This window comes from Mauremys mutica, chromosome 1 (genome assembly GCF_020497125.1).
Source record: "Mauremys mutica isolate MM-2020 ecotype Southern chromosome 1, ASM2049712v1, whole genome shotgun sequence".
NCBI lineage: Eukaryota > Metazoa > Chordata > Testudines > Geoemydidae > Mauremys > Mauremys mutica.
Genome location: NC_059072.1, coordinates 705701 through 732643, shown reverse-complemented (window position 1 = coordinate 732643; position 26943 = coordinate 705701). Strand labels below are relative to the sequence as shown.

General features: G+C 46.3%; 1 protein-coding gene across 5 annotated transcripts in view; it reads right to left on the bottom strand.

Annotated features, from left to right (window-relative positions):
* The window catches only part of SHANK3 (SH3 and multiple ankyrin repeat domains 3), a 748791-nt gene that overhangs the window by 555835 nt on the left and 166013 nt on the right, over positions 1-26943 (bottom strand). For all 5 annotated transcript variants that reach the window (XM_045026870.1, XM_045026889.1, XM_045026909.1 and 2 more), the window contains exon 6: positions 21142-21250. In XM_045026870.1, the coding sequence (XP_044882805.1) occupies positions 21142-21250 (109 nt within the window). The remainder of the gene's footprint in view (positions 1-21141; positions 21251-26943) is intronic.

The following is a 26943-nucleotide window of genomic DNA, read 5'->3' as shown; positions in this document are numbered from 1 at the left end:
CAGGCCTTTGTCATTGAAGGACAAGTCCTGTATAGTGTGCAGCAGCTGCGAGGGAAGGCTCGATAACTGGAGCCATGAAATGCACCTCATGGCAACACCCGAGGCCAGAGTCGTGGCTGCGGAGTCAGCTACATCCAACAAGACCTGGAGGGAAGCTCTCGCCACGTTCATCCCTTTTTCCAGGAGGGCATCAAACTCTTGACGGGAGTTCTGAGAAACCGACTCCGTAAATTCTCCCACCGCCGCCCATAGTAACGGCTAAGCGGGGCTTGCTGGTTTGCTACGCGAAGTTGCAGGGCGCCTGCCAAGTACATCTTATGGCCCAGGAAGTCCATTCGCCTAGCCTCCTTGGATTTAGGGGCTGGTACCTGTTGGCCATGGCGTTGCGTCTCATTGACGGACTAGATGACAAGGGAGCAGGGGGAAAGACGTGCATATAGGTGCCTGTCGCCCCTGGAGGATACCATGCACATGCATTCGACTCCTGAGCCCACAGGCGGGATAGTGGCCACTTGGAGATTCATATTGAATGCCACCCGTCTCGGGAGGTCCTGATGGGCCCCCAAGTCGATTAGGGGAGGGCCCGAGGAGTACGCTCCTGCCACCGCCTCATCTGGGGAGGAGGGAGAAGAAAGGCCGGGGACAAGTGGGTCCTGTGTGGGCGCACGCTCCTGGGCGACCTCCTGATCCGGTGGGATGTGGGAATCCGGTGGATGAACAGGGGCTTCCTCCGTACCGGTCGGAGGGGGACGGCTAACTGTCACCTCTGGCACCCAGTGCTCTGACGGAACAGAGCGAGATGGGATCACAGGTAGGCCTTTGGCCTGATGGCACGCCCAAGATGTACAGGGTGGCCACTGATGGGGATCAGGGTCCTGTGCCTGGGCACCTGGAAGACTCTGGTGTGCACATCTGAATGGATGGCCATGGAGGAGCTAAAAGCCCTGGGCAGAGTCTCCCTCTTTAGCTGATGTCGCTCGACGCAGCACCGGGGATCGGTACCGGGAGGCATACCGGTACCGGGAGCAAGAATGGGACCTGCGACCGGAGCGGTGCCGGGAGGTCGACCAAGATCCAGTGCCTGGAGCGGTGCCGAGAGCTGGATCGGTGCCGAGTGTACCAGGTCGGCGAACGGGATGCTGATCGGTGCCCCGAGTACGACCGGTACCGAAATGGAGAACGGTGCCAGGACCGTGAGCGGTGTCGGCACCTGGCTTGGCGACGGGACCGAGAACATCTGCGGGACCGCGATCGTGAACATTGCCACTCTGCGGTGCCGACGCAGGGTGGTCTGAGCAAGGCAGGCTTGCCGATCGATGATATAACCCACACAGGCGGTGCCAGGGGGTTGAGGCAGCGCAGGCGCTGTCATTGCCATCAACTCCCTCGCCGTGGAAATTTCTCTGGCGTGGAGGCAATAGTGAGCTCAACCACGGCTCGCACCGGGGAGTGTTCAGACACTGGACTCGACGGCTCTTGCGTGGCCGGAGTGGACGGTGCCAATATTGTCAGTGCCGCGGCAGGTATCAGAACTGGGCAGACCAACTTATTATAGCACTCAGGCTGCGGAGCAGGCGGCTCTGACGCAGCTTAATAGTGAGCTCAACCACGGCTTGTACCGGGGAGCTTTCCGGTACCGGACTCGACGGCTCTTGCATGGCCGGAGTCGACAGTGCCGAGACTGTCGGTGCCGCAGCAGATATTGGTGCCGGGCGGTCCAACTTAGCATAGCGCTCGGGCTGCGGAGCAGACGGCTCTGACGCAGCTTAATAGTGAGCTCGACCACGGCTTGTACCGGGGAGCTTTCCAGCACCGGACTCGACGGCTCTTGCGTGGCCAGAGTTAACGGTGCCGATATTGTCGGTGCCGCGGCAGACATCGGTGCTGGGCGGTCCAACTTAGTATAGCGCTTGGGCTGCGGAGCAGGCGGCTCGGACGCAGCAAGAGTCTTGTGCCTCTTCATCCTCCAGGAGAGGGATCCATGCCGAGCGGTCGTCGGAGCCAGCGACGGCCGGTGCCGAGAGGCCTTGGCGGTACCGGCGATCCGGTGCCGAGGGAGCGCTTCTTGAAGACTAACCAGCGCTCGGTGCTGAGAGCGGAGGAGCAAGAGCTGCCTCCCTCAGGAGCTGCTTGAGACGAAAGTCCCGCTCCCCTTTTGTTCTCGGCTTAAAGGCCTTACAAATGCGGCACTTATCTGTTAGGTAAGATTCATCGAGGCACTTAGGAGAGGATCTCTTGTTGGCATCGGCTTGTGGCCGGCCGAGCATTGTGAAACCCTGTGAACCGGGCATCGTACCCGGCACCGGGTGCGGGGAAGGGGATAATCCCCGAACCCCTGTGAACTAAATACACTAACTATACTACAAACGAATAAAGTTAACTACAACTATATAAATCTGAACTATATACAAGAATTAACGAGAGAAACTACGAGTAGCTAGGGAAGTGGAGGTCAGCTAAGCCGCGCTCCACTGTTCCAACGACCGACACGGGCGGTAAGAAGGAACTGAGGAGTGGATGGGTCGGCAGGGGTATATATCTGGCGCTATAGCGGCGCCACTCCAGGGGGCGCCCAGCCGACCCACCGAGTGTTGCTAGGGTAAAAATCTTCCGACGACGTGCACGCGGCGCGCACACACCTAACTGGAATGCATATGAGCAATCACTCGAAGAAGAACCCCTGTTCTATTCTATCTAATTCTGCAGAAGACACACCACAGAATTTCACCAAGTGGTTCCTTCATCAAGGCCATAACTTCTGGTTGAGCTAAAGCGTAGCTTTTAGAAAGACATCCAACCTGGATTTAAAGACTCCAAGGCCTGGTCTACACTAAGGGCGGGGGTCGAACTAGGGTACGCAAGTTCAGCTACGCAAATAGCGTAGCTGAACTCGAAGTACCCTAGTTCGAACTACTTACCCGTTTGCAGTGGTGGAGTTCCAGAGTCGACCGGAGCGCGCGGGGAGTTCGAACTATCGCGTCTAGATTAGACGCGATAGTTCGAACTTCGAGAAGTCGAACTCACCGCGTCGACCCACGCGGTAAGTGTAGACATACCCCAAGTAACAGAGTCCACCACATCCCTATGTAAATTATTCCAGTGGTTAATGAACCAATATGCATTTCTCTCCTGAGTTCTCCATGCCAGGCTCCTGCAGACTTTAGGCAGTTGTGGGGGAAAAGAGGGAATGCGCTGTGGCTGGCAAGGAGTGTGGGGCACAGCTGACCAGCAGTACCAGAGAACTTGCTGGAGGAGGGGACTACCTTGCAGATTTCCACTCTCCTGTGACAGAGCTTAGGTGTGCAGCAGAGCACCTACCCACTACCTCAGCTTCTTCAGTCTTTGCCACATTTACCTCTGCCATGGAAGTAGCTGTTACTTGCCCCCACGTTATGTAAGAGACCCTGACTAGCACTACCCAATACTGTCCAGCAGCCTTTATAATTTCGGTATGAAAAAAACTGCCTTCACTTGTTCTCTCCTTGCACTCTGCTGACCACAGTACAATGCATTCACCACTGGTTCATATTTCTCCATCTTGGCCTACAACAGAGACTTGGATCTAATTTTTGATTAATGGCAGTATCTTAAACATGATTAATATTACTCTTGAAAACTACCTGTTGCACAACCCAGTCTAAAAATCTAGTATTGGTTTCAATTTGTAATGTAATAGGATTTCATCAGGCAGATAGAGGGACATAAATAAACTAGACATTTTGCAATAAATTTTATAATAAGCTCTTTTAAAGGCATTTTAAATAAAGAAAAGTTATTGCATTTACGCCTGTTTTTCAGAACCTGTCCTGGTTGTCAGTGGGACTAACTGGACATTTAAAAACAGTTATATGGTGGAAGGGTGTCAAAAATCAGCCTTATAAGTAGCCCCTACCACAGCTTGTCTTCATAGACAGCAAAGAGTCTTGTGGCACCTTATAGACTAACAGACGTTTTGGAGCATTAGCTTTTGTGGAGTATCAGAGGGGTAGCCGTGTTAGTCTGGTTCTGTAGAAGCAGCAAAGAATCCTGTGGCACCTTATAGACTAACAGACGTTTTGCAGCATGAGCTTTCGTGGGTGAATACCCACTTCATCGGATGTCTTCATAGGGTTACCCCTGACTGTTCCCTTTCACACACAGAACTGCTTGCCTTGAGTGATGTGGTGCATTTCCCTCAAGTTGGCTGGCCTGCCAGGAGGTAGAGGCTGAAGCTTGCATAGCACAACTCGTCAGCTGCAGCATGACCACCCTGCCAAGGTGACAGACACCACTTGAGTACTGCTAATCCTTCCCAGAATTCCCCATGTGCACTCAGCATGACAGACAAGTTATCCCACAATTCACTGGGACAGAATTCAGAGTAGCTCAGCTTGCTGCAGCTCTAAGAATCCTGGGATATGCCCCAGAGGTCTTAGTGCCTCACCTGAGTGAGTGCAGCCCTGATCTGGACCTAGCAGCTGGAGTGCCATTTCACAGTGCAGCTGCTGTCACCCAGGCCAGGCTAACTTGAGTGTAGGTAACAGGACTTAATTCTGCAGTGAAGACACACCCCTGGGTAAAGTAGTCAATCCTGATTCCGGAGAGACTATTGCCTCTTCATGATACATTGACAGAGCCAAGAGCAAAGAGGGCCGAGAGAGCTCCCGACCATCCCCAAGGCTTGCGGGAGCAGCTTAAGAGGACTCAACAAAAGCTGTAGGAGGGAAGATTATTTAGCAGTTTGTAGACATGGAACAAGAGTTAGCTTGGGTTCAGGTGGAGGCTGAGAAAGAGAAACAGCAATGCTCAATCCTGGAGTGAGAACTGACCAATTTAAGGGAGCCTGGCTACACCTGGGGCTATAAAGTCCTGTCAGGGGCAGGAAGGAGAGCGTCATTAGGACAGGCTGTGCCTGAAGAGAGCATCAACAGAGTAGAACTAACTCCTATGGTGGGGCCCTGGGGCTCAGCAAGGCAGCCCTGGGACCAGTGCTACAGAGGAGAAGGGAGCTGGCTGAGAAGGGGGAGCTGAGCAGCTCTTTGTGTTTGGTTTGTTTATGTTTGAAAAATATAAACCTACTTAAAAGAGACTGAGTGACACAATGCGTGTTTGGAAGCTGGGGAGAAGCCTTGCCGTGTGGTAGAGTCCAGGACAGCTCCTACAACTTCCACCCTCTGACTTGGAGCAAACACAAGGCCTTCTCCAGATTTAGACTTGGCCCTACAGACGGGGAAAAAGGCAAATGCTGTTTGAAGGACCAGCTTAGGGAAATGGTGCTTTTGGAAACTAGTCCTCAAGGTACGGCTCTATGGGGATGCCTTGTCACCTCAGGTGTGTAGCACCCAGTGCCAAGCAGCAACTACCTGTTCAGTGCAGAGAGGTGTTCAGCTACCTGCTCCAACAGTGACATCACTGGATGAGATTTCCAGGAGATCAGTGCTGAAAACATTTGAACATTTTTGTTGTTGACTTGTTATTGCCAAAGATCCAGTTTTTTAGAAAAGCCATTAATTTTGTTGTTGCGTTTGAGAATGTTTGTTTCTCTTCCTTGTGGTGACTCATTCAATGAATTTAAACACCAAAATATTTGCTAGATATGAGAGTGCTGCCAACCATTTGATGTCATTTAAATGCTTCTTCAGGGTAGAATCCACTTCAATCAGAAACAAATGCACCTAATCTCTGAATTTAAAGAGACGGGTTAGAACTCTTCCCCGCGACAGCCAGTGAGCCTCTGTGTGTAGTAAAAAGTGCTGATTCTCCAATACCATTTCTCCACAGAGACTATTAAAAAGTCAGGAATTCAGCAGCTTTGCTTTAATAAAATTAATGATTGCTACAGCTTGACTTAAAATTGATTTAACAGAAGGATCCATGTTCCTGCCAGCCAGAGGCTCCCTGTGGATTATGCAGTGTGTCCATTGGGCTTCTGGGGCCACTTCTTTAAGTCTGACAACAAGCCCACTCTTGGTACCAGACATAGCTTCGCAGCATCACTGCAGAGCCCTACACAGCTATTCCAGTTAATGTGTTCCCCAATTATAAAGGTGTGAGGGACCGTAAATATTTCCTCTCCCCTAGTATATGTTGGCAGTGCTTTGCAGCTTTTACTGTGTTTCTCAAATGTAGCGAATGTAGATCAGTAACTGTGCTGCCCCTGAAACATTGGTGAATTCATCAATATGTAAAGAACTTGCTCTTTTTAACCCTTTCCACCACTTGCTGTTGTATGTCATTGGACATATCCTCAACACAACGACTCACTATCGTTTGATAATGTAATAGAGCTCAGCTGAGCAGCAGCATCTTTGCCAATCAATAATATCACACATTTGTTTAGCTGTGGGAAGAATGAGAGATTCAGCAATGTTGTGAGGCTTTTTTGCCATGGAGATTAAAAGTGAAACAGCATAAGACACCTCCAGGGTTTTGGCGGTCATAGTTTCTCATTTATGTACAACAGTTTTTGTTGCTCAAGTTCATGACGTTTTCTTTCAAAAAATTCCACAGACATCTCCACATATGTAGGGTGTTTTGTTTGTAAATGTCGCCAGAGTTTATTTGGTTTTAGGCTGTTATTGACCAAAACTTCACTGCACAAAACACACTGGGGATTTGGATTGTCTTCTGAGCCAGTGTAAATAAATCCAAATGCCAAATAAGAAATGCAGTATTTTTTTGGAGGGTGAAGGAGGGGGGGTTGTTTTATTGCAGTTATGAGTCCTGTTCTCCACCATCTACGTTGGCTTCAGCTCCCCCTCTTCATGCCATGTACAACGATCAATTGTTTTAACAAAATAAATTTGCTTGTTTCAGAAATTACAATACTGTATATTTTTTATTTTTGCTACCTACTTTTTCCTGCTGTTAGAGTGAAGGCTGTCCAACTTCAACAATACACTACAAAAGTGATAGACCACGTTTCATGACAACAAATCTGTTGCTTAGGGAAGTGACAAAATCAATATGGCCTTGTTGTCATGGAATACCTAGCTGTGAAGGCAGAGAAGAGGGCAGCGGCTTCTGCCCAGGTGCCTAGCTCTGAAAACAGCACCGCCCGCCAGCAGCATCGGAGAAGTAAGGGTGGCATAGTATGGTATTGCCACCCTTACTTCTCTGCTGCTGCTGGTGGCAGTGCTGCCTTCACAGCTGGCTCCTCAGCCAGCAGCGACCAATTTTGCAACCCCCCTACAATAGTCTTATGACCCCCTTTGGGGTCGAAACCCCTCTCAGTTTGAGAAATGCTGTTCTAATGGGCAAAAAAATGTGCTTTTGCTTGCAGATAGCTTATACTAGTGGTTCTCAATCAGGGATACACAGAGGTCTTCCAGGGAGTACATCAACTCATCTAGATATTTGCCTAGTTTTGCAATAGGCTGCATAAAAAGCACTAGCAAAGTCAATACAAACTAAAATTTCATAGAGAAAATGACTTCTTTATACTGCTCTATATACTATACACTGAAATGTAAGTACAATATTTATATTCCAATTGATAAAAATGAGAAAGTAAGCAATTTTTCAGAAATAGTGTGCTGTGATACTTTTGTATTTTTAGGTCTGATTGTGTAAGCAAGTAGTTTTCAAGTGAGGTGACACTTGGGGTACACAAGACAAATCAGACGCCTGATAGGGGTACAGTTGTCAGGAAAGGCTGAGAGATAATGGCTTATACCAATTTCCTAAACTAAATAAGCTAGCTACTAGCAAAAACACTTTTTTGCTGGATAACTGGATCTATACTAGGGCTTTTGCTGCTATAAAAATATTGTTTAAAACAAGAAAATCACATCCCTAATTGACATTATATCAGCAAATGTTTCTGTCTTAGACCTGCACTGAGATAGCACAATGCTTAGCCAAGGTCAACTCCTGGATGAAGAACAGCTGTTTGAAGCTGAACGCAAAGGCAGAGGTGCTGCTGCCAACAAAGGAAGGAATCTCGGGGAGTTTGCAGTCACTATGCAATCTCCTTTGGTTACATGTTCATGCCAGCAATTGGTCAATTCGTTCCATAGTTTAGGAGGCTCCTGGATTCCTTGCTGCCACAGAGCTCTCACATAGCAGCATACACAAGTGACGCTTTCTACCATCTTTGGTTGGCTAGGGCCTCCATCCCATCCTGGCAGATGGATGACTTGGCCTCAGTTATGCACCCTTTGTCACTTCCCATGTGAACTACAACAATGCAATCTGCTTGGGCATGAAACCATCAGCTCTTAAAAAATTCTAACTAGTACAAAAAACTTCAGTGTATCTCCTCAGCAATCGAGGCTACCATGAGCATGTCACACTTGTCCTCCTTTCTCTACTCTGGCATAGAATATCAAATCAAGTTCCTGGTCTCAGTCTTTATCCTCAAGGTACTCAACGGTCTTTGCCCAGGAGACCTAAAGATCGATTAACACTCCAAAATCCCAAGATCCACAAACCCGGAAATCCTGGACGCCCCATCATCTCGGGCATTGGAACTCTCACTGAAGGTCTGTCTGGATATGTGGACTCAGACCCTATGCTACCAGCACTCCCAGCTATCTCCGTGACACCACTGATTTCCTGAGAAAACTACAATGCATTGGTGACCTTCCAGAAAACACCATCCTAGCCAACATGGATGTAGAGGCTCTCTACACAAACATCCCACACACTGATGGAATACAAGCTGTCAGGAACAGTATCCCTGATGATGCCACAGCACAACTGGTTGCTGAGCTCTGTGCCTTTATCCTCACACACAACTATTTCAAATTTGATGACAATATATATCTCCAGATCAGTGGCACCGCTATGGGCACCTCGCATGGCCCCACAATATGCCAATATTTTTATGGCCGACTTGGAACAACGCTTCCTCAGCTCCCATCCACTCACGCCCCTTCTCTACCTACGCTACATCGATGACATCTTCATCATCTGGACCCATGGGAAGGAGACTCTGGAAAAATTCCACCACGATTTCAACAGCTTCCACCCCTCCATCAACCTCAGCCTGGACCAATCTAAACGGGAGGTCCACTTCCTAGACACCACGGTGCAAATAAGTGATGGTCACATTAACACCACCCTATACCGAAAACCTACCGACCGCTATGTCTACCTTCATGCCTCCAGCTTCCATCCCGGACACACCACAAGATTCATTGTCTACAGCCAAGCACTGAGGTACAACCGTATCTGCTCTAACCCCGCAGACAGAGACCAACACCTACAAAATCTCCACCAAGCATTCTCAAGACTACAGTACCTGCACGAGGAAATAAGGAAACAGATCAACAGAGCCAGACATGTACCCAGAAGCCTCCTACTGCAAGACAAACCCAAGAAAGAAACCAACAGGACTCCACTGGCCATTACATACAGTCCCCAGCTAAAACCCCTCCAACGCATCATCAGGGATCTACAACCCATCCTGGACAACGATCCCACACTTTCACAAGCCTTGGGTGGCAGGCCAGTCCTCGCCCACAGACAACCTGCCAACCTGAAGCATATTCTCACCAGTAACTGCACACCGCACCATAGTAACTCTAGCTCAGGAACCAATCCATGCAACAAACCTCGATGCCAACTCTGCCCACCAGCGACACCATCACAGGACCTAATCAGATCAGCCACACCATCACCGGTTCATTCACCTGCACATCTACCAATGTAATATATGCCAGCAATGCCCCTCTGCTATGTACATCGGCCAAACTGGACAGTCTCTAAGGAAAAGGATAAATGGACACAAATCAGATATTAGGAATGGCAATATACAAAAACCTGTAGGAGAACACTTCAACCTCCTTGGCCACACAATAGCAGATCTTAAGGTGGCCTTCCTGCAGCAAAAAAACTTCAGGACCAGACTTCAAAGAGAAACTGCTGAGCTTCAGTTCATCTGCAAATTTGACACCATCAGCTCAGGATTAAACAAAGACTGTGAATGGCTTGCCAACTACAGAACCAGTTTCTCCTCCCTTGGTTTTCACACCTCAACTGCTAGAACAGGGCCTCATCCTCCCTGATTGATCTAACCTCGTTATCTCTAGCTTGCTTCTTGCTTGCTTATATATACCTGCCCCTGGAAATTTCCACTACTTGCATCCGACGAAGTGGGTATTCACCCACGAAAGCTCATGCTGCAAAACGTCTGTTAGTCTATAAGGTGCCACAGGATTCTTTGCCGCTTTTACTCCAAAATGAGGACTCTACTCCTTAGGAACAATGGAACTGTTCACTCTTGTTATGAATCTGGTTTGTGCAGGAGATGGAATTTTCTTGTGATCTGGTTCCAGATTATGGAATAAACTAAGGACCATTCCAAATCTCATCTCCTTCCTCTCCAAGGCACGCTTCTTTGACCTGCCTTCTCTAAGATAAACACAGAGCAGCATGGACATATAATAATATTTCTATTTTAAAGCCTATCACCACAAAACACTAAACTGCACACACTAGTTGCCTCTTGGGGAGGGGATGACTAAAAAAAGAACCACACATTACAGACATCAGTCAAATTACTTAATGCACTACTGGAAAGCACTCATAGACTATGAAGAAGGAGTATAAGAATGGGGAATAGAAAGGAGAACAGAACATCCTGAGGGAAATAATTATCTCTCACCAACATTGCCTGGTAATATTATTTTATAGCACCCTCAAGTACAGATAAAAATGCCCACAGAGCTTACAATCTAGTTTCAGCTATGACATGATGAAAGTGAGTAACAAAACCATACATAGGCAATAGGAAGAAAGGACATGAGTTACACAATAAGGTTATATAGTTACTCAGTTAAAACAGTTGTGCGTTATGCAAAGTTGTTTTTTTAATTGGATATATAAACTAAATATCAGTGTTGACCCACCTCTTGTAATTATCAACTGTGTGCTGCAGCAACGCTGAACTGCAACATCACTGATAAGCTGGGCCCTACCAAATTCAGGGTCCATTTTGCTCAATTTCACAATCATATGATTTTTAAAATAATAAATTTCATGATTTTAGCTATTTAAATCTGAAATTTCATGGTGTTGGAATTATAGGCATCCTGACCCAAAAAGAGCTGGGGGGGGGGGGGGAATGTAAGGTTATTGTAGAGGGGTTGCAGTACTGCTATCCTTACTACTTTGCTGCTGCTGGTGGCAGCACTGCCTTCAGAGCTTGGCAGCTGGAGAGCGGCAGCTGCTGGCCAGAAGCCCAAGTTTGAAGCCAGATCCACCGCCAGCAGCAGTGCAGAAGTAAAGATGGCATGGTATGGTATTACCACCTGTACTTCTGCGCTGCTGCCTGCACAGCTGGGCCCTCAGTCAGCAGCCACCACACTCTGGCCGCCCAGCTCCGAAGGCAGCAATGGAAGTAAGGGTGGCATGGTATGCTATTGCCACCCTTATTTCTGCACTGCTGCTGGTGGGGCGCTGCCTTCAGAGGTGGGCGCCTGGCCAACAGCAGCCACTCTCCAACTGCCCAGCTCTGAAGACAGTGTGACCCCTCCCCCCAAAAAATAACCTCGTGACCCCCCTGCAACTCCCTTTTGGGTCAGGAGCCCCACTTCGAGAAATGGTGGTCTCCCCCATGAAATCTGTATAGAATAGAATAAAAGCACACAAAAGACCAGATTTCACAGTCCATGGCATGCTTTTCATGGCCGTGAATTTGGTAGGGCCCAACCAATAAGTGTGTCTTCCTTCCTCAAATGTCCTTTTTTGACATGTTTATCAAGAGGTCTAGATCTAGGTGTCCGTCCTGATCTTGCCTTCTCACTGGGACTTGTCTGCACACACAAGTTGCCTACATGAGAAAGCTGCCGCAGAATATCTTGAATTGACTCTGAAACAGATATAGTTGAACTGGTGCCAAAGACTGTGTGGACACTCTTATTCTGATATGAGTGACTCTATTTGGTCAATTTGACCAGAACTGAAATCAGCCATTCTTATTCTGAAATAAGAGTATCTACACAGAATCTTGTACAGGTTTAACTATATTGGCAAATTATACCAGTGGCAACTTTACTGCATAGACAAGCTCTAAAGGTGTGATGTTAAATTGATGCAACTCTGAGTGTAGACACTCTTGTGTTAGTTTAAACCTGGCTTACATTGGTTTAGCTTGCCTGATGTAAGATTGTCTGCATACAAAGTGCACTGGTTTCATTATACTGATTTAACATCACATTTTCAGTAAAACGGGTGCAAGTTTGCGTGCACCCAGGCATGAGACTATCAGGGTACATCTACACTGAATAAAAGACCTGCAGAATAGACGCAGCTGGCCCGAGTCAGCTGACTCAGCCTCACAGGGCTCAGGCTGCAGAGCTCAAAATTGCAGTGCAGACATTTGGGTTCAGAGTGGAGCCTGAGCTCTAGGACTCTCCCCCCTCATGGGATCCCAGGGCTCAGGCTCTAGCCTGAGCCCCAATGTCACAGCAATGTTACAGCCCCACAGCCCGATCGGCCAAGATGCAGTTCTGTCTAAATTTACCACTGAAATCATATCTCTGCAACTGATGTCTCTCTTCATTCCCCTCCCCTTCCTGACACATTTTATATATTAATTAGTCTCTCATGTAACCATTTATATTGTAAACTCTTCCGGGCAGGGACTGTGACACTGGCAGACTAGATGCCAGCTCATGCCAACATCCCTGTGTCTAAACTGACAAATACACGGCTGGAACCAGGCTAGCTCACCTGTGTGTTGGCATTGTCAAAATAGGTATCAGAATTCTAAGAATGTGCTTACAACACCTTTTGAACACTTGTGAGTTGCTGCCAGCATTGCTCTCACTTGTAACATCTGTATCCCACACTGTGAGGTAACATCTGAGAGGATGCATTGTGAGCCTCTGTGATGTGTAAATCATCAGACAGGAGAGAGATGTCAATTAGGGGGATGGGTTGATCTTCAACAGAAAGTGCAATGTCCTCCCCAATGGGAAAGGTCCAATGACAGTAGAGGGACTATTGTGGGCATTAAAGATGTTTGTTGTTCTGCTCCCCCACTCAAGAAGATAAGCCATTCAAGTGGATTCCTCCCATCAGCTGAGTTTGCAACTTAGAGCTGTGATGTTGCACTCCATATGCTTTAATGAAAATATGCTAATGAGTGTGAATATAATGCAACTGGAATATGCTTCATGCAAAAGGTCTCTTGTAATGTATCATTACAAGGCTTATAATCTACTGAGTGTGATCAACCTATTTGTATAAATGTATCATTCTTGTATCTGAAACTAGAAATATGCATCCGAAGAAGTGAGCTGCAGCTCACGAAAGCTCATGCTAAAATAAATTTGTTAGTCTTTAAGGTGCCACAAGTACTCCTGTTCTTTTTTTAGAAATATGAAGTTAACTCTGAGGTCCTATTGTAATTATGCAAAGTATGGGTCATTAATGGTGGTTTGGAATCTTGATGGCTCTCATTAACCAGGACAACTGACTGTAGATGGCTCTGTTTACTTGCAAGCCTTCCTGTGAGTCAGGCCGGAAGGATGAAGGCTTGGGGTCTCACAGGACATGTGACCATGTCACCTGGTACTGTAATCCATCTTAAACCTGATGTTTTTCCATTTAGAAGGAGGGGTGGGGACCCAGATAGACAAAAGATTCCCACCTTGTGCCAAAGCTATAAAAGGGGTTGTAACAGAATAAAGGGGGCTGCAGTCATGAGAAATCCCCTAGCTACCACCTGAGCTGGAACAAGGACTGCACCAGGGGAAAGGATGGATTCCAGTGCCAGGTGACATGGTCACATGTCCTGTGAGACCCCAAGCCTTCATCCTTCTGGCCTGACTCCCAGGAAGTCTTGCAAGTAAACATCTCTGAGGGTGAGATTTTATTTGTAATCAGTTTCTTAATGTATTAGGCTTAGACTTGCATGTTTTTGTTTGATTTTGCTTGGTAACTTACTTTGTTCTGTCTGTTATTACTTGGAACCACTTAAATCCTAGTTTTTATATTTAATAAAAATCACTTTTGCTTATTATTGAACCCAGAGTAAGTAAGTAATTCCTAGGGGAGCAAACAGCTGTGCATCTCTCTCTATCAGTCTTATAGAGGGTGGACAATTTATGAGTTTACCCTGTATAAGCTTTATACGGATTTATTTGGGGTTTGGACCCCATTGGGAACTGTGTAGCTGGGTGATGGAGACAAGAGCACTTTTTAAGCTGTTTTCAGTTAAGTCTGCAGTTTAGTGGGGGCATGGTTCAGACCTGGGTCTGTGTTTGCAGCAGGCTAGCGTGTCTGGCTCAACAAGACAGGATACTGAAGTCCCAAGCTGGCAGGGAAAACGGGCTCAGAGGTAGTCTCAGCACATCAGGTGACAGTCTCAAGAGAGTCTCTGTGACTCAACCGACCAAAAGAGCACATGGCATAAAATGGATATAAACCTCAAACAAATGGACTATGCTGCTTGGACTCTGTGGGGCAAGGTTTTTCCAGGCACTAGCAAGACATCCCCAGCTGCTTAGCCTGGGTTTATCCTAAAGGACATATAGAGCTTGCTGATTACGGAAGCTTCTAATACCTTTTGAAACTTAAGATTAATACACAAATGAGTTACAGTGTTTACCAGCTTTAACTTTGTAAACAGTTCTCTGGTTTCCTTCTCATATTTAATAAATTTGTATATAAATTATTATAGGATTGGCTACAAGCATTGTCTTTGGTGTGAGATCTAAGATGCAACTGACCTGCGGTAAATTACTGGTCCTTTGGGACTGGGAGCAACCAGAATTTTGCTGTAATTCTTGGTGTAAGGGACATCTCCCCTAAAGGTATGCTCACCGGGGTCGCAAAATAGATCAAACTACCAAGGGGACTGTCTCTGACTGAGAGGGGACATGAGAACAGTTTTCAAGTACATAAAAGGTTGTTACAAGGAGGAGGGAGAAAAATTGTTCTCCTTAATCACTGAGGACAGGACAAGCAATGGGCTTAAATAGCAGCAAGGAAAGTTTAGGTTGGACATTAGGAAAAACTTCCTAACTGTCAGGGTGGTTAAGCGCTGGAATAAATTGCCCAGGGAGGTTGTGGAATCTCCATCATTGGAGGTTTTTTAGAGCAGATTAGACAAACACCTGTCAGGGATGGTCTAGATAATACTTAGTCCTGCCTCAGTTCAGGGGATTGGACTAGATGATCTCTTGAGGTCCTTTTTGTTCTATGATTCTATGATTGTAGCAAGGCCTTTGTCCTCAGAAGATTCCATACCTGGAACTGCCTGGATTCAAGGCATCCCAGACAGAAGTGAGGTCAACTTCAACAGTCCTCAAACCTGAGCCCTGCTATCCTGAGAGGACTCTCAAACTGATGAACAATGATAGAACAGCAAAGAGTCCTGTGGCACCTTATAGGGTATGTCTACACTACGGGATTATTCCCATTTTACAGAAACCGGTTTTTTAAAACAGATTGTATAAAGTCGAGTGCACGAGGCCACACTAAGCACATTAATTCGGCGGTGTGCGTCCATGTACCGAGGCTAGCGTCGATTTCCAGAGCGTTGCACTGTGGGTAGCTATCCCATAGCTCCTGCAGTCTCCCCCGCCCACTGGAATTCTGGGTTGAGATCACAATGCATGATGGAGCAAAAACAGTGTTGCAGGTGATTCTGGGTAAATGTCGTCACTCAATCCTTCCTCCGTGAAAGCAACGGCAGACAATCATTTTGCGCCCTTTGTCTCTGGATTGCCCTGGCAGACGCCATAGCATGGTAACCATGGAGCCCATTTAGCCTTTTTCCCTGTCACCGTATGTGTACTGGATGCTGCTGACAGACGCGGTACTGCAGTACTACACAGCAGCATTCATTTGCCTTTGCAAGGTAGCAGAGACGGTTACCAGCCCTATTGTACCATCTGCTGCTTTGGAAATTGGCGATGATGGTTACCAGTCATATTGTACCGTCTGCTGCTGTCATGGATGCTCCTGGCTGGCCTCGCTGAGGTCGGCCGGGGGCGTATGGACAAAAATGGGAATGACTTCCCAGGTCATTCCCTTCTTTATGTTTTGTCTAAAAATAGAGTCAGTCCTGCCTAGAATATGGGGCAAGTCTACTAGAGAACCAGAGAGCACAGCCGCTCGGGGTCAGAGCCCCAGACATCCTGCAGAAATGATGAGCTGCATGCCATTCTAGGGGGTGCCCCTGCAACAACCCCACCCTTTGCTTCCCTCCTCCCACACCCCTCCTGGGCTACCGTGGCAGTTATCCCCCCATTTGTGTGATGAAGTAATAAAGAATGCAGGAATAAGAAACACTGACTTTTTAGTGAGATAAAATGAGGGGGAGGCAGCCTCCAGCTGCTATGATATTCCAGGCAGGACATCTCCATTACTCATTAATGGGTTGGGGGGAGAGGAGCACAGCCTCCCGCTGCTATGATAGTCCAGAATCTCCATTAGACATGAAGGGAGGGGGGAGAGGAGCTCAGCCTCCAGCTGCTATGATGAGGACGGTTACCAGCCCTATTGCACCATCTGCCAGGACTGAATCTCCAGGACACAAAGCTTAAAGAAGGGAATGACCAGGAGTCATTCCCATTTTTGCCCAGGCGCCCCCGGCCAACCTCACCGAGGCCAGCCAGGAGCACTCACAGGATGATGACGAGGACGGCTATCAGTCATATTGTACCATACCGTCTGCCACCGGGGAGGGGAGGGGATGCTGCTGTTTAGCGCTGCAGCACCCCATCTACCAGCAGCATCCAGTAGACATACGGTGACATTGAAAAGAGGCGAGAAACGATTTCTTTCCCTTTTCTTTGAGGGGGAGGAGGGGAGCTAAATTGACGCCATATTCCCTGAACCACTGGCGACAATGTTTTTGACCCTTCAGGCATTGGGAGCTCAGTCAAGAATGCAAATGCTTTTCGGAGACTGCAGGAATTGTGGGATAGCTCGAGTCCTCAGTCGTCCCTCCCTCCCTCCATGAGCGTCCATTTGATTCTTTGGCTTTCCGTTACGCTTGTCACACAGCACTGTGTTGAGTCCCTGCTGTGGCCTCTGTCTATCATAGCCTGGAGATTTTTTCAAATGCTTTGGCATTTCGTCTTCTGGAATGGAGCTCTGATACAACAGATTTGTCTCCCCATACAGCAATCAGATCCAGTATCTCCCGTACGGTCCATGCTGGAGCTCTTTTTGGATTTGGGACTGCATTGCCACCCGTGCTGATCAGCGGTCCACGCTGGGGGAAACAGGAAATGAAATTCAAAAGTTCGCAGAGCTTTTCCTGTCTACCTGGCCAGTGCATCCGAGTTCAGACTGCTTTCCAGAGCGGTCACAATGGTGCACTGTGGGATACCGCCCAGAGGCCAATACCGTCGAATTGCGGCCACACTAATCCTAATCCAACATGGCAATACCGATTTCAGCGCTACTCCCCTCGTCGGGGAGGAGTACAGAAATCGGTTTTAAGAGCCCTTTATATCGATATAAAGGGCTTCGTTGTATGGACGGGTGCAGGGTTAAATAGGTTTAACGCCGCTAAATTTGGTATAAATGCGTAGTGTAGACCAGGCCATAGACTAACAGACGTATTGGAGCATGAGCTTTCGTGGGTGAATACCCACTTCGCCGGATGCATGTCACATGCATCTGACAAAGTGGGTATTCACCCACGAAAGCTCATGCTCCAATACGTCTGTTAGTCTATAAGGTGCCACAGGACTCTTTGCTGCTTTTACAGATCCAGACTAACACAGCTACCCCTCTGATAAATGATAGAACAGTGCTCAGAGAAGAAGAAGAGAGGTAGAAGGACCCCACAGAAGGAGGGCCAGTTGCACAAAACTGAAAACAATTATGAGCCAAATCAGCTGAAAGAAAGAGTTTAAACAGAAAAACATGAGTGACAATTTGGAACTGTTTAAAGAACATTTCATTAGATCCCCCTAAATCCACAATCCTACAATTGAGGAAGAAGGCTATGTGGTTTAAAAAATAATCTGACTAAGCAGGAAAATAAAAAAATATTTTTTTAAAAAACATAACAAATGGGGAAGGTGGGGGGGGAATTGATAGTGATTAATACAAATCAGAAGCTAGGAAACGCAGAATGCCTGTAAAGGAATCCAAAGGATACAAGGAGAAATAAATGGCCAGCAGAGTTAAGGAAAATAAAAAGAAGTGTTTAAAGTATATTAGAAACAAAAGGAGTCCTAGCAATGGTACTGGTACATTACTAGATGGAAATGGTAGAATTGTCAATGATAATGCAGAAAAGGCAGAAGTGTTCCATAAACATTTCTGTTCCATATCTGGGGAAAAGCCACATGATGTATTCATATCATATAATGATAAAATACTTTCCATCCAGCAGCGACTCATGAGGATATTAAACAGCAACTACTGAAGCTAGATATTTTCTAAATAAGGAGATCCAGATAACTTGCATCCAAGCGTTTTAAAAGGGCTGACCAATGAACCCTCTGGATTGTTAATGTTGATTTTCAATAAATTGTGAACACTGGGGAAGTTCCAGAGCACTAGGGGGAAAAAAATGTATGTTGTACCAATACTTAATAAAAGGGTTAATGGGATGACTGAGGTAATTATAAGCCTGTTGCCTGATGTCGATCCTGGGGGAAAATAATGGAACAGCTGATACAGGACTTGATTAATAAAAAATTAAAGCAAGGTAAAATAATTTATGCTAATCTCAATAGGTTTATGAAAAATGGATCTTGTCAACCTAACTTGATTTTTTTAATGAGAATACAGTGTTTGGCTGAGAAAGCTAATACTGTTGATGTAATATACTTAGACTTCTGTAAGGCATTTGACTTGGTATCACACAACATTTTGATTAAGAAATTAGAACAATACAAATTCAACATGGCACATACTAAATTGATTAAAAACTGGCTGACTGATAGGTCTCAAAATGTAATTGTTAATAAGGAATCATTTGCAAGCAGGTGTGTTTCTAGGGGCATCCCACAGGGACCAGTTCTTGTCTGTATACAACAACATTTTTATCAATAACCTGAAAGAAACCATAAAATCATCATTAATAAGGTTTGCAGACGACACAAAGATTGGGGGAGTGGTAAATAAAGAAGAGGACAGGTCACTGATATAAAGTGATCTGGATTGCTTGGTAAGCTGGGCACAAGCAAACAATATATGCTTCAATAAGGCCAAATGTAAAGTCATTCATCTAGGAACACAGACTACAGACTATACTACAGAATGGGGGGAATCTACCCTGAGAAGCAGTGATCCTGGAAAAGAATTGGCGATCATGGTGGATTATGAGCTCCCAGTGTGGTGCCATGGCCAAAAGGGCTAATGTAATTTGTTGATGTATAAACAGGGAGTAGTGGGTAGGAGTAAGGACATGATTTTAACTCTCTCCATGGCACCTGTGAGACCAATAATGGAATACCATGCCCACCTCTGATGCCCATATTTTTTAAAGGATGTTGAGAAATTGGAGAGGGTTCAGAAAAGAGCCACAAAAAATATCCATGGGCTGAGAAAATGCCCTACAGTGAGAGACTTAAAGATAGCTTATTAGCCTGTCAAAAAGAAGACAGAGGTGACTTGATTACTGTGTATAAGTACCTTCCTGGGGTGAAAATACTGGGTACTGAAGAGCTCTATGATCTAGCGGAAAAGGCAGAACAAGAACTAATGGATGGAAGCTGAAGCCAGACAAATTCAAATTAGAAGTTAGGCACAAACTGCTGGAACAAACTCCCAAGGGAAGTGGCGGATTCTCCATCTCTTGATGTCTTCAGATTAACACTGGATGTGTTTCTTAAACATATTCTTTAGTCAAACACAAGTTATTGAGCTCAATAGGGGGTAACTGGATGAAATTTAATGGCCTCGGACATACAGAAGGTCAGACTAGTACAAGAACCAGGACACTCAGTTCTGAGGCATCCCAATCAGACCTCCACCTGTTCTGAGCCCTGCACTTGCATCAAGCCCCATAGAGCTTGGTTATTATAGAAGCTTCTATAACCTTTTGAAATTTAAGACTAACTAATTTTTATATCTATGTTTACCTCTTTTAACCCTGTAAATAATTCTCCAGTTTCCTTTTCCTATTTAATAAACCTGCATACAATTTATTACAGGACTGGCTACATGCGTTGTTTTTGGTGTGAGATCTAAGGTGCAACTGACCTAGGGTAAGTGACTGGTCCTTTGGCACTGGGAGTAATCTGAATTTTGCTGTGATGGTTAGTGTAAGGGACATTTCTCCAAAAGGTAGGCTCACCTGGGTAGCGAGACAGATCACAGTACCCAAGGGGACTGTCTGCGAGTCCACATTAAGGCTGATGAGTTTACCCTTGATAATTGCTTAGTGAAATCGAAGTATAGCACTCACAACCAGTTTGGGGTTTGTACCCTGTTTCCCCACAGTCAGCCCTGGGGTTGGTACTCACGCTCTTATCTCTCTGCAAAACAGCTTGACACACTCATTGGTTGGAAATCTGCCTAAGCCATGCAGCAGGCATGGAGCATACTCTGTACTAAAAGTAATACACTTCACACTATTATTTTAATATAGAAATAAGAGCATGACTAATCCTATCCCAGACCTGCACTAAAGGACACAAAGGTGGGGAAAGAGTGAGAGCTCCATACTCACTACAGAAGCAGTGAGAAAAGTACTAGCTGGGACACGTGCTGCAGCTCCTTTCACACCTTCAGTATCAAACATCTGGATGTGCCAGGGACCATGCACCCAGCCCCAACAGTCACTGCTTTTGTGGAGGGTTCAACACACTGTCGGGGATGTATGTGCTTCTCACATAGGTGGGCAATTCCTGAAGGACTCAGAAGCCAGGATCCATCTAACCTATCCTGAGAATACTTCTGATCCCCATGACTGCCTCATCTAGAGAACCCTTGCCTGTCCTATGTTTTCATCTAGCCTGACAATTCCAGGCCTCTGTATCTCCCAAAGACAGTCCTTTCCAGCTTAAGAAACCCAGGCTCCAACCCCCCCGAGAGAAACATAATAAAAACACATGATTGGGACTCTTTGCTAAGGGCCCCTGAAACTCAAAACCCAACTCCCACCTTTCCCCTAATGCCACTTGCTATCCTCTCAAGCAAACTACTACTCCCCAAAAATCCCACTATATCCCCAAAGCAACCAGCTGCCCCCAACCCTCTTCTGCCATCCCCCATCTCTGGGGAAGCTAGTCTCACCTCCAGTGTCCGGATCATGGAAGTTGGGGTCCAGTCCCTTCTCCAGCAGTCTGCAGACCTTCTCCACATTTAGCATTTGCACGTACTCCATGAACTTCTTCAGATTTGCCTGCAGCCATGACATCCCAGGAAAATACACAACACACAATGTTAACACCCTATTACTGAAGAAAAAGGCCACTGGGGGAAACACACCCTTCCTGGAGACCCAAGGTATACTGGAAACATCCACCAGAGCCAGTGAGGCACATATTCACTCCCAGCACCTTAAACCAGCCAGAAGGCGTACAGCAGATGAGCTACCAGGGACACATTTCCTGCCCCAGAGACTGGGGACAGCTGAAGCGTATCATGGAAGCCAGAGCCACTGGGGCAAATAACTATCTCCCCCTGCCCTCCACCCAAGTCCCCAAGACACACCTCTACCCTCCCACTAGATATCTTCTATTCATATACACCATAAATTGAAACATATACAGTATATACAACTGTGACACAGACACTATAAACTGAAGTCTCAACAGTTATTTGATTTTTAGCAACAACTTCTCCAGCAAGACCACACACTGCTTGAAACCTAAGGTGACATACCAGCTTCCTGTTAGGCAGCAAAGTCAAGCTGATGCGTGTAAAATGTATGGCGGATGGCTTTATTTGTATCTCTTGTTTACACTATGTTGTCCCCAGTCAACATTTCAAAGTGGTATAATCCATCTATCTGCCTCTTGAACTTAAAGCGCTTAAATTAGATGAGATCAGGCTCCTTGTACATTGACTCTTATTGTGAGTTTTAATAACTGGAGTCACTGTCGCTTTTACTCTACTTCGTAACTGTGCTTTTATTATTGATGTCACTTTCAGCCGTGGGCCTCCCAAACGGGGCCAGCAATTAGACCTGTTCTCAAGGGGGCTGTCTTTTCTCAGCTGCACACAGGCCCTCCTTTTAAGATTGTGGGTTTTTTTCAATTATAATGTTTAGCAAATATATTTATTTAAGCAAATTCCACACAAATGCGTAGGTTCCAGAAGTTGCTGATTTGAGGAGACAGCCCCAAGCAGATAGACAGCAGACCTACATGAGCACAACAGAACTTGAACATGCTCATTCCCCAAGGGGCTTTAGTTCAGCTTCCCAGATTTGTGTCACAGAAATTTCTTCCTCTGAGACGCGTGTTATCAAACCCTGCAATAGCCAGGTTTGATGGAAGTGTGCAAGGTCTTTGGGGCAGTGCCTACCACAAAAGAAATAATATTAATAATGATCTGGCTAGTATGAGTCTCAAAAACAAAACCTCTGTCTACAAGATTCAAGGAAACCACCGCAGACTCTGCAAGCAAAGACCAAAAGAGCCCTCATGGCTCCACCAGCAATCAGCATCCAGCAGCACCCTCCTTGCTGGGAAGATGGTGGAGGGAAGTCAGCTGGCTACAGTCACCAATGCAATAAAACTTGAAAGTGATCCAGTTGAAGTGAATCTGCACAGGGCTTTGAACTCAGTTTAAACCAGGATCATATGTGATTTAGCTAGTCAGTGCAGACAGGGCCAAAGGATATCAAAATATTTTTCTAAATCTATGCTGGCACCTAGAGCAAGCCCCTAAAACCAGCTGAGAACCAGCCCCAGTTCAGCATGAGAAATCAGAGTCCAGGAAAATGAGACCCTGGGAACATAACATACATCCGTTGTTGCTCTCCTTCCCAACAGCCACCACAGCAAGTGCTACAGCTCTGAATCTGGAGTAACATTTAAATACCATTTATTCAATCAACCACAGTGAAAGGCCAAGGAAGTGAAGACATACCGAGGAGTCAGTTTTACGAGACACCAAAACCTGAAGCTTGAAGAAATCGATGTGCAAGTTCAGTTGCAGCACATTCTGATACTCTGAGTGGCAGAGCAACAGAGAAGGGCCACAGACAAAGGCAGGGGAGAGGAATTCCTGGTTTATTAGAGAGTGCTGAACCTGAACCCTGATCACCTTACTTTCCAAGTCCAGGTCCCGCCCCAGCTTCCCTGCTTCACAAGAGGCCCCCCATTGAGACATTCTCTGATCATCAGCCAAGGAAAAGCAGCCTATGACAGCAGCTGAAATGAGCGCCAAATTAAGCCGAGTAACACAGCGGCTGGCTCACTAGGACATGAGAAGCAGCTCAGAAAGAAAAGAGGATCCAGGTCATTAGGACTGGATGGTGCTGGCAAAGCTTACCAGGATATCATGTTCCTGCATACAAACAGTATGATAGAGTGAGCACTGCTGGAGAAAAGGACATAGCACCAATTTCTGTATGCCCCAAACCTCCCTGCCTCCTAACTATGGTGAAACACCCCTCAAACTTCACCTGCTCCTCGACATCAGTGAACCATTCCCCAAACATCTCCTCACACCCCAACATCAGAAGAGAAATAAACCCTCCCAAGCCCCTTCCCAAACATCTTCAGATATTTCCACACTGTTCAATATTCTTCCCACCCACAACTTATCCAAACTGTACTGATTTTACTCTGATCACCCAAGGCCCACACCCTCCAATTTCAATATATTTCAGTATCTTGCACCAGAACCATCTACCTCTTGTACACACAAATTTTCCTCTAAAGTTTCCCATTGCTGCTCACACTGGGAATGCCCCATAGGAGGAGCACTAGCATAGAAAAGATGCCAGCCATCACCAGTTTTCTTATCACCATGTCTCTAATCCTTCCCAAGGCAATTATAAATGACCTGGTGGTAAAAACAGTGGTGGCTGGCACACTGTCACATACACTAGTACTCCTACTGGTGCTTGCGCCCCTGGAGCTGAACTGGTGTTAGCAAGAGTGGGAAATCTGGGAGAAAAAATAATCAGTGTGGCCACAAGCAAAGGGTGTGCACACATGGTATGATTCCTCAGAAACCCAAAACTGCATTGGCCATTTTTCTGCCTCATCACACTGCAAAGGACTCTCCCCTTGTTGCCGAGGCTCTGTGGGCTTTTTCCACATGCATTAGCAATAGCTTGCACATTTCCAGGCTCCAATCAGACTTTCCTCTTTTACACTTCATTCCACAGGATGGCAGCACACACACAAAAACAGGACAACGACCCTCCCTTTGGAAGTGAGTAATCTTCCTGCACAGCTGTCAAGAGGCTGCTTTGTACTCTTCCTGGAGTCTTTGGGATTACAAGAGCGCCTCTCCACTATGTCTCTTTCCTCGCTAGTCCCAAACAGCTTGAGTCTGCTCTAGTTTCTCTTCCCAGGCAGACTTCATTCTTAAATATTAATGAGAATATGCCAGCTGCATGTTCTTTAATGTCTGGCAAAGGACCCCCAGACACCCTTCCAAAACCTTTCCCTCTGCTTTCTTCTCCCTCTCTCTTTCAACCTGCAACCCCATCCAGCTAAGCAGGCTGTCACTACAGACCAGGGCTGAAATCCTGCTGCACAGAAGTCTCATGGAAAGACAAAACTCCCATTCACTTTAGTGGGGAAAGATTTCGCCCCAGGATTCTGCATGATGCAATGTCAAACGACAGTTTAATATTCACTTTCATCTTAAACAATGTTGATACACTAAAGACGAGGGTCTCGCTCCCACCAACTGACCGCAGCAGGATCCAGAACCCAGCACGCTAGTGCTGGATCCAGACTCCTGTGCTCTGAGCACAGCAGGATCGAGAGCCAAGCATGATAGTGCTGCATTCATGCACTTCCATCCATTCTCCTGTTCACAATCTAGACTCCAACAATTCCATCGTCCCTCTCACTCCCTTTGTTCCCTTATTCTGTTCCCCACTTCAACTACCAGGCAATCTCCATGTCATCCTTCAAATCCCTCCTCAGAACCACCTCTTTCTATAATCCCAGAAATGTGCCTTTAATTTGCTATAAACAAGTAAAAATTTTAGTGTTTCAATAAACCATGGCGCTAATGTGATGCATATTGTACCATCCCCATTGCCTGTTTGCTTTTTCCTCTACTCCTGGGTCTCTATTTGTCTGTATGTTGTCCATTCAGCCTGCATGTGCCCCCAGGCATACACTTGTCTTACTCTAGCCCCGTAAAACACCTTCCATGTACTGGGTGCTATTATATTATGGGTTTTTATTTTCACTCTGTCCACACTCTGGGTTTTTTCCTAAACCAAACACAATACACAGTTCCTGCACAAAGAGCTTCCAATCTAAATGCTGACGTGAGGTGAAGAGAAGGTGACATGCCGTAGGGAAGAGGAGAGCAGGGTCACAGCAATAGCAGCACAAAGGGTTGCAGGTGCCTAAACTGAGTATCTTGGCGGTCTAATTAAAGTCTGATTTATTAATACAGTAATAGTAGTCATTGACTCACCAGATAATAAACCCTCACCCTCTTCGCAGAGAAGAATTCATGCCGTAGGACACTGGCTACCACACCGACAGCCACCAGGGGAGAGGGAGCAGCTCACTAGTGACATGTTAAAGGTAGGAATTGTTAAGATCTATGAAAACACCAGCTTCTTTCAGACCCTCACCACAGGCTGCAAAATTCTCACAGGCAGAAGGATTCTTCTCTGATTGCATTGTGTCCTCTGTTTGGAACAAAAAGTGCAAAATCAAACTCCTGCTGCAGAGCTTGAAGTGCAGCATGAACTGAGGTTTTTAAGGTTCATGATACCATTACACCCACTTTTTTCCCAAATAACTTTGAGATCTGTGCTGGTGACCTTCAGAGCACAGAACAAGATTATCCAGTTTTAACTGGGACAACATATGTCTTGAGAAACCTCTCTCTTCAGAGTAACCTGTTTCTTTTCTACTGAGGAAAGCCAACAAGATCCAAGAAGTGAACATAGCATTTTTTTCCTAAGGTGTATCCTGTGACATTGGGCTGGGTCAGATACCTGGAGATCAGAGCCCGAGACATGCCAGAGGACAAACCAGGAGGCAGGCAGGGCAGGTTACCAGGAGATCAGCAGCAGGCAGTAGGAGTAGGTATTCCAGCAGAAGCAGTCCAAAGCAGGGTGAACCCAGTTGCATGGACAAAATTCTGTTCCTGTGCTGGGTTTAAATAGGAACTGTGAACCAATCAGGACCCCCAGCATTCCGCCAATCAGCTCCCAGGACTGGGGTCCTCTATCAGAGTTTAGCTTCTATTCCGACAACAGTTAGCAGGTCACCGAGTAGCAGGTTGGAGCGTACAAGCTCCAAAGCACCTATGTGGGCCAGGGTTCAAGACCCTGAGTCCTTGACACATGTTCTGTTGGCAGTCACTAGTTGTAATCTGGGAGAATCTGGGCTTGCTAAATATAAATGTGGGCAGGGTCTGCTACTGGCCTAGATGGGGAGAGAGCAGGCTGTGTGGCCCAAGACAAGAAGCAGAGGGACAGGGAAGCATTCAAAGCAAATCATTCTGTTGTGGTCACACATAAAAATACATATTTTTTTATTAATAAGGCACTTGACAGAAAACAGGGAAATCATTCTTAGTACTCATCTGCTCCTTCACTGGAGAGACAAATTGCACACACCAGGCACTACAACACTCTGGGCTGCTCTGCCAGGTGATTCTTCAATGCAGCTACACGTAACTCCAATTTACTCTCAGAAGTGTTGCTGTTCTAGCATAAATTTTGCAAGTAAAGAATTAAATCCCTCAGATCCTTGGCTCTCTGCTCTGTGAGCCCAGGTCTGCTTCCTAATTGGACTGGGAGTCTTCGCGGTCAGAAGAGCTGGTTCATGAAATACTAGTAGTAGGAAACTCCTGGAAAGTTACTTTTTCCATTAGAGAGCGTGAAAGGAATCGGTGAGGGAAGAAGCTGCAGTGCTGCTAGGCAAGGGAACA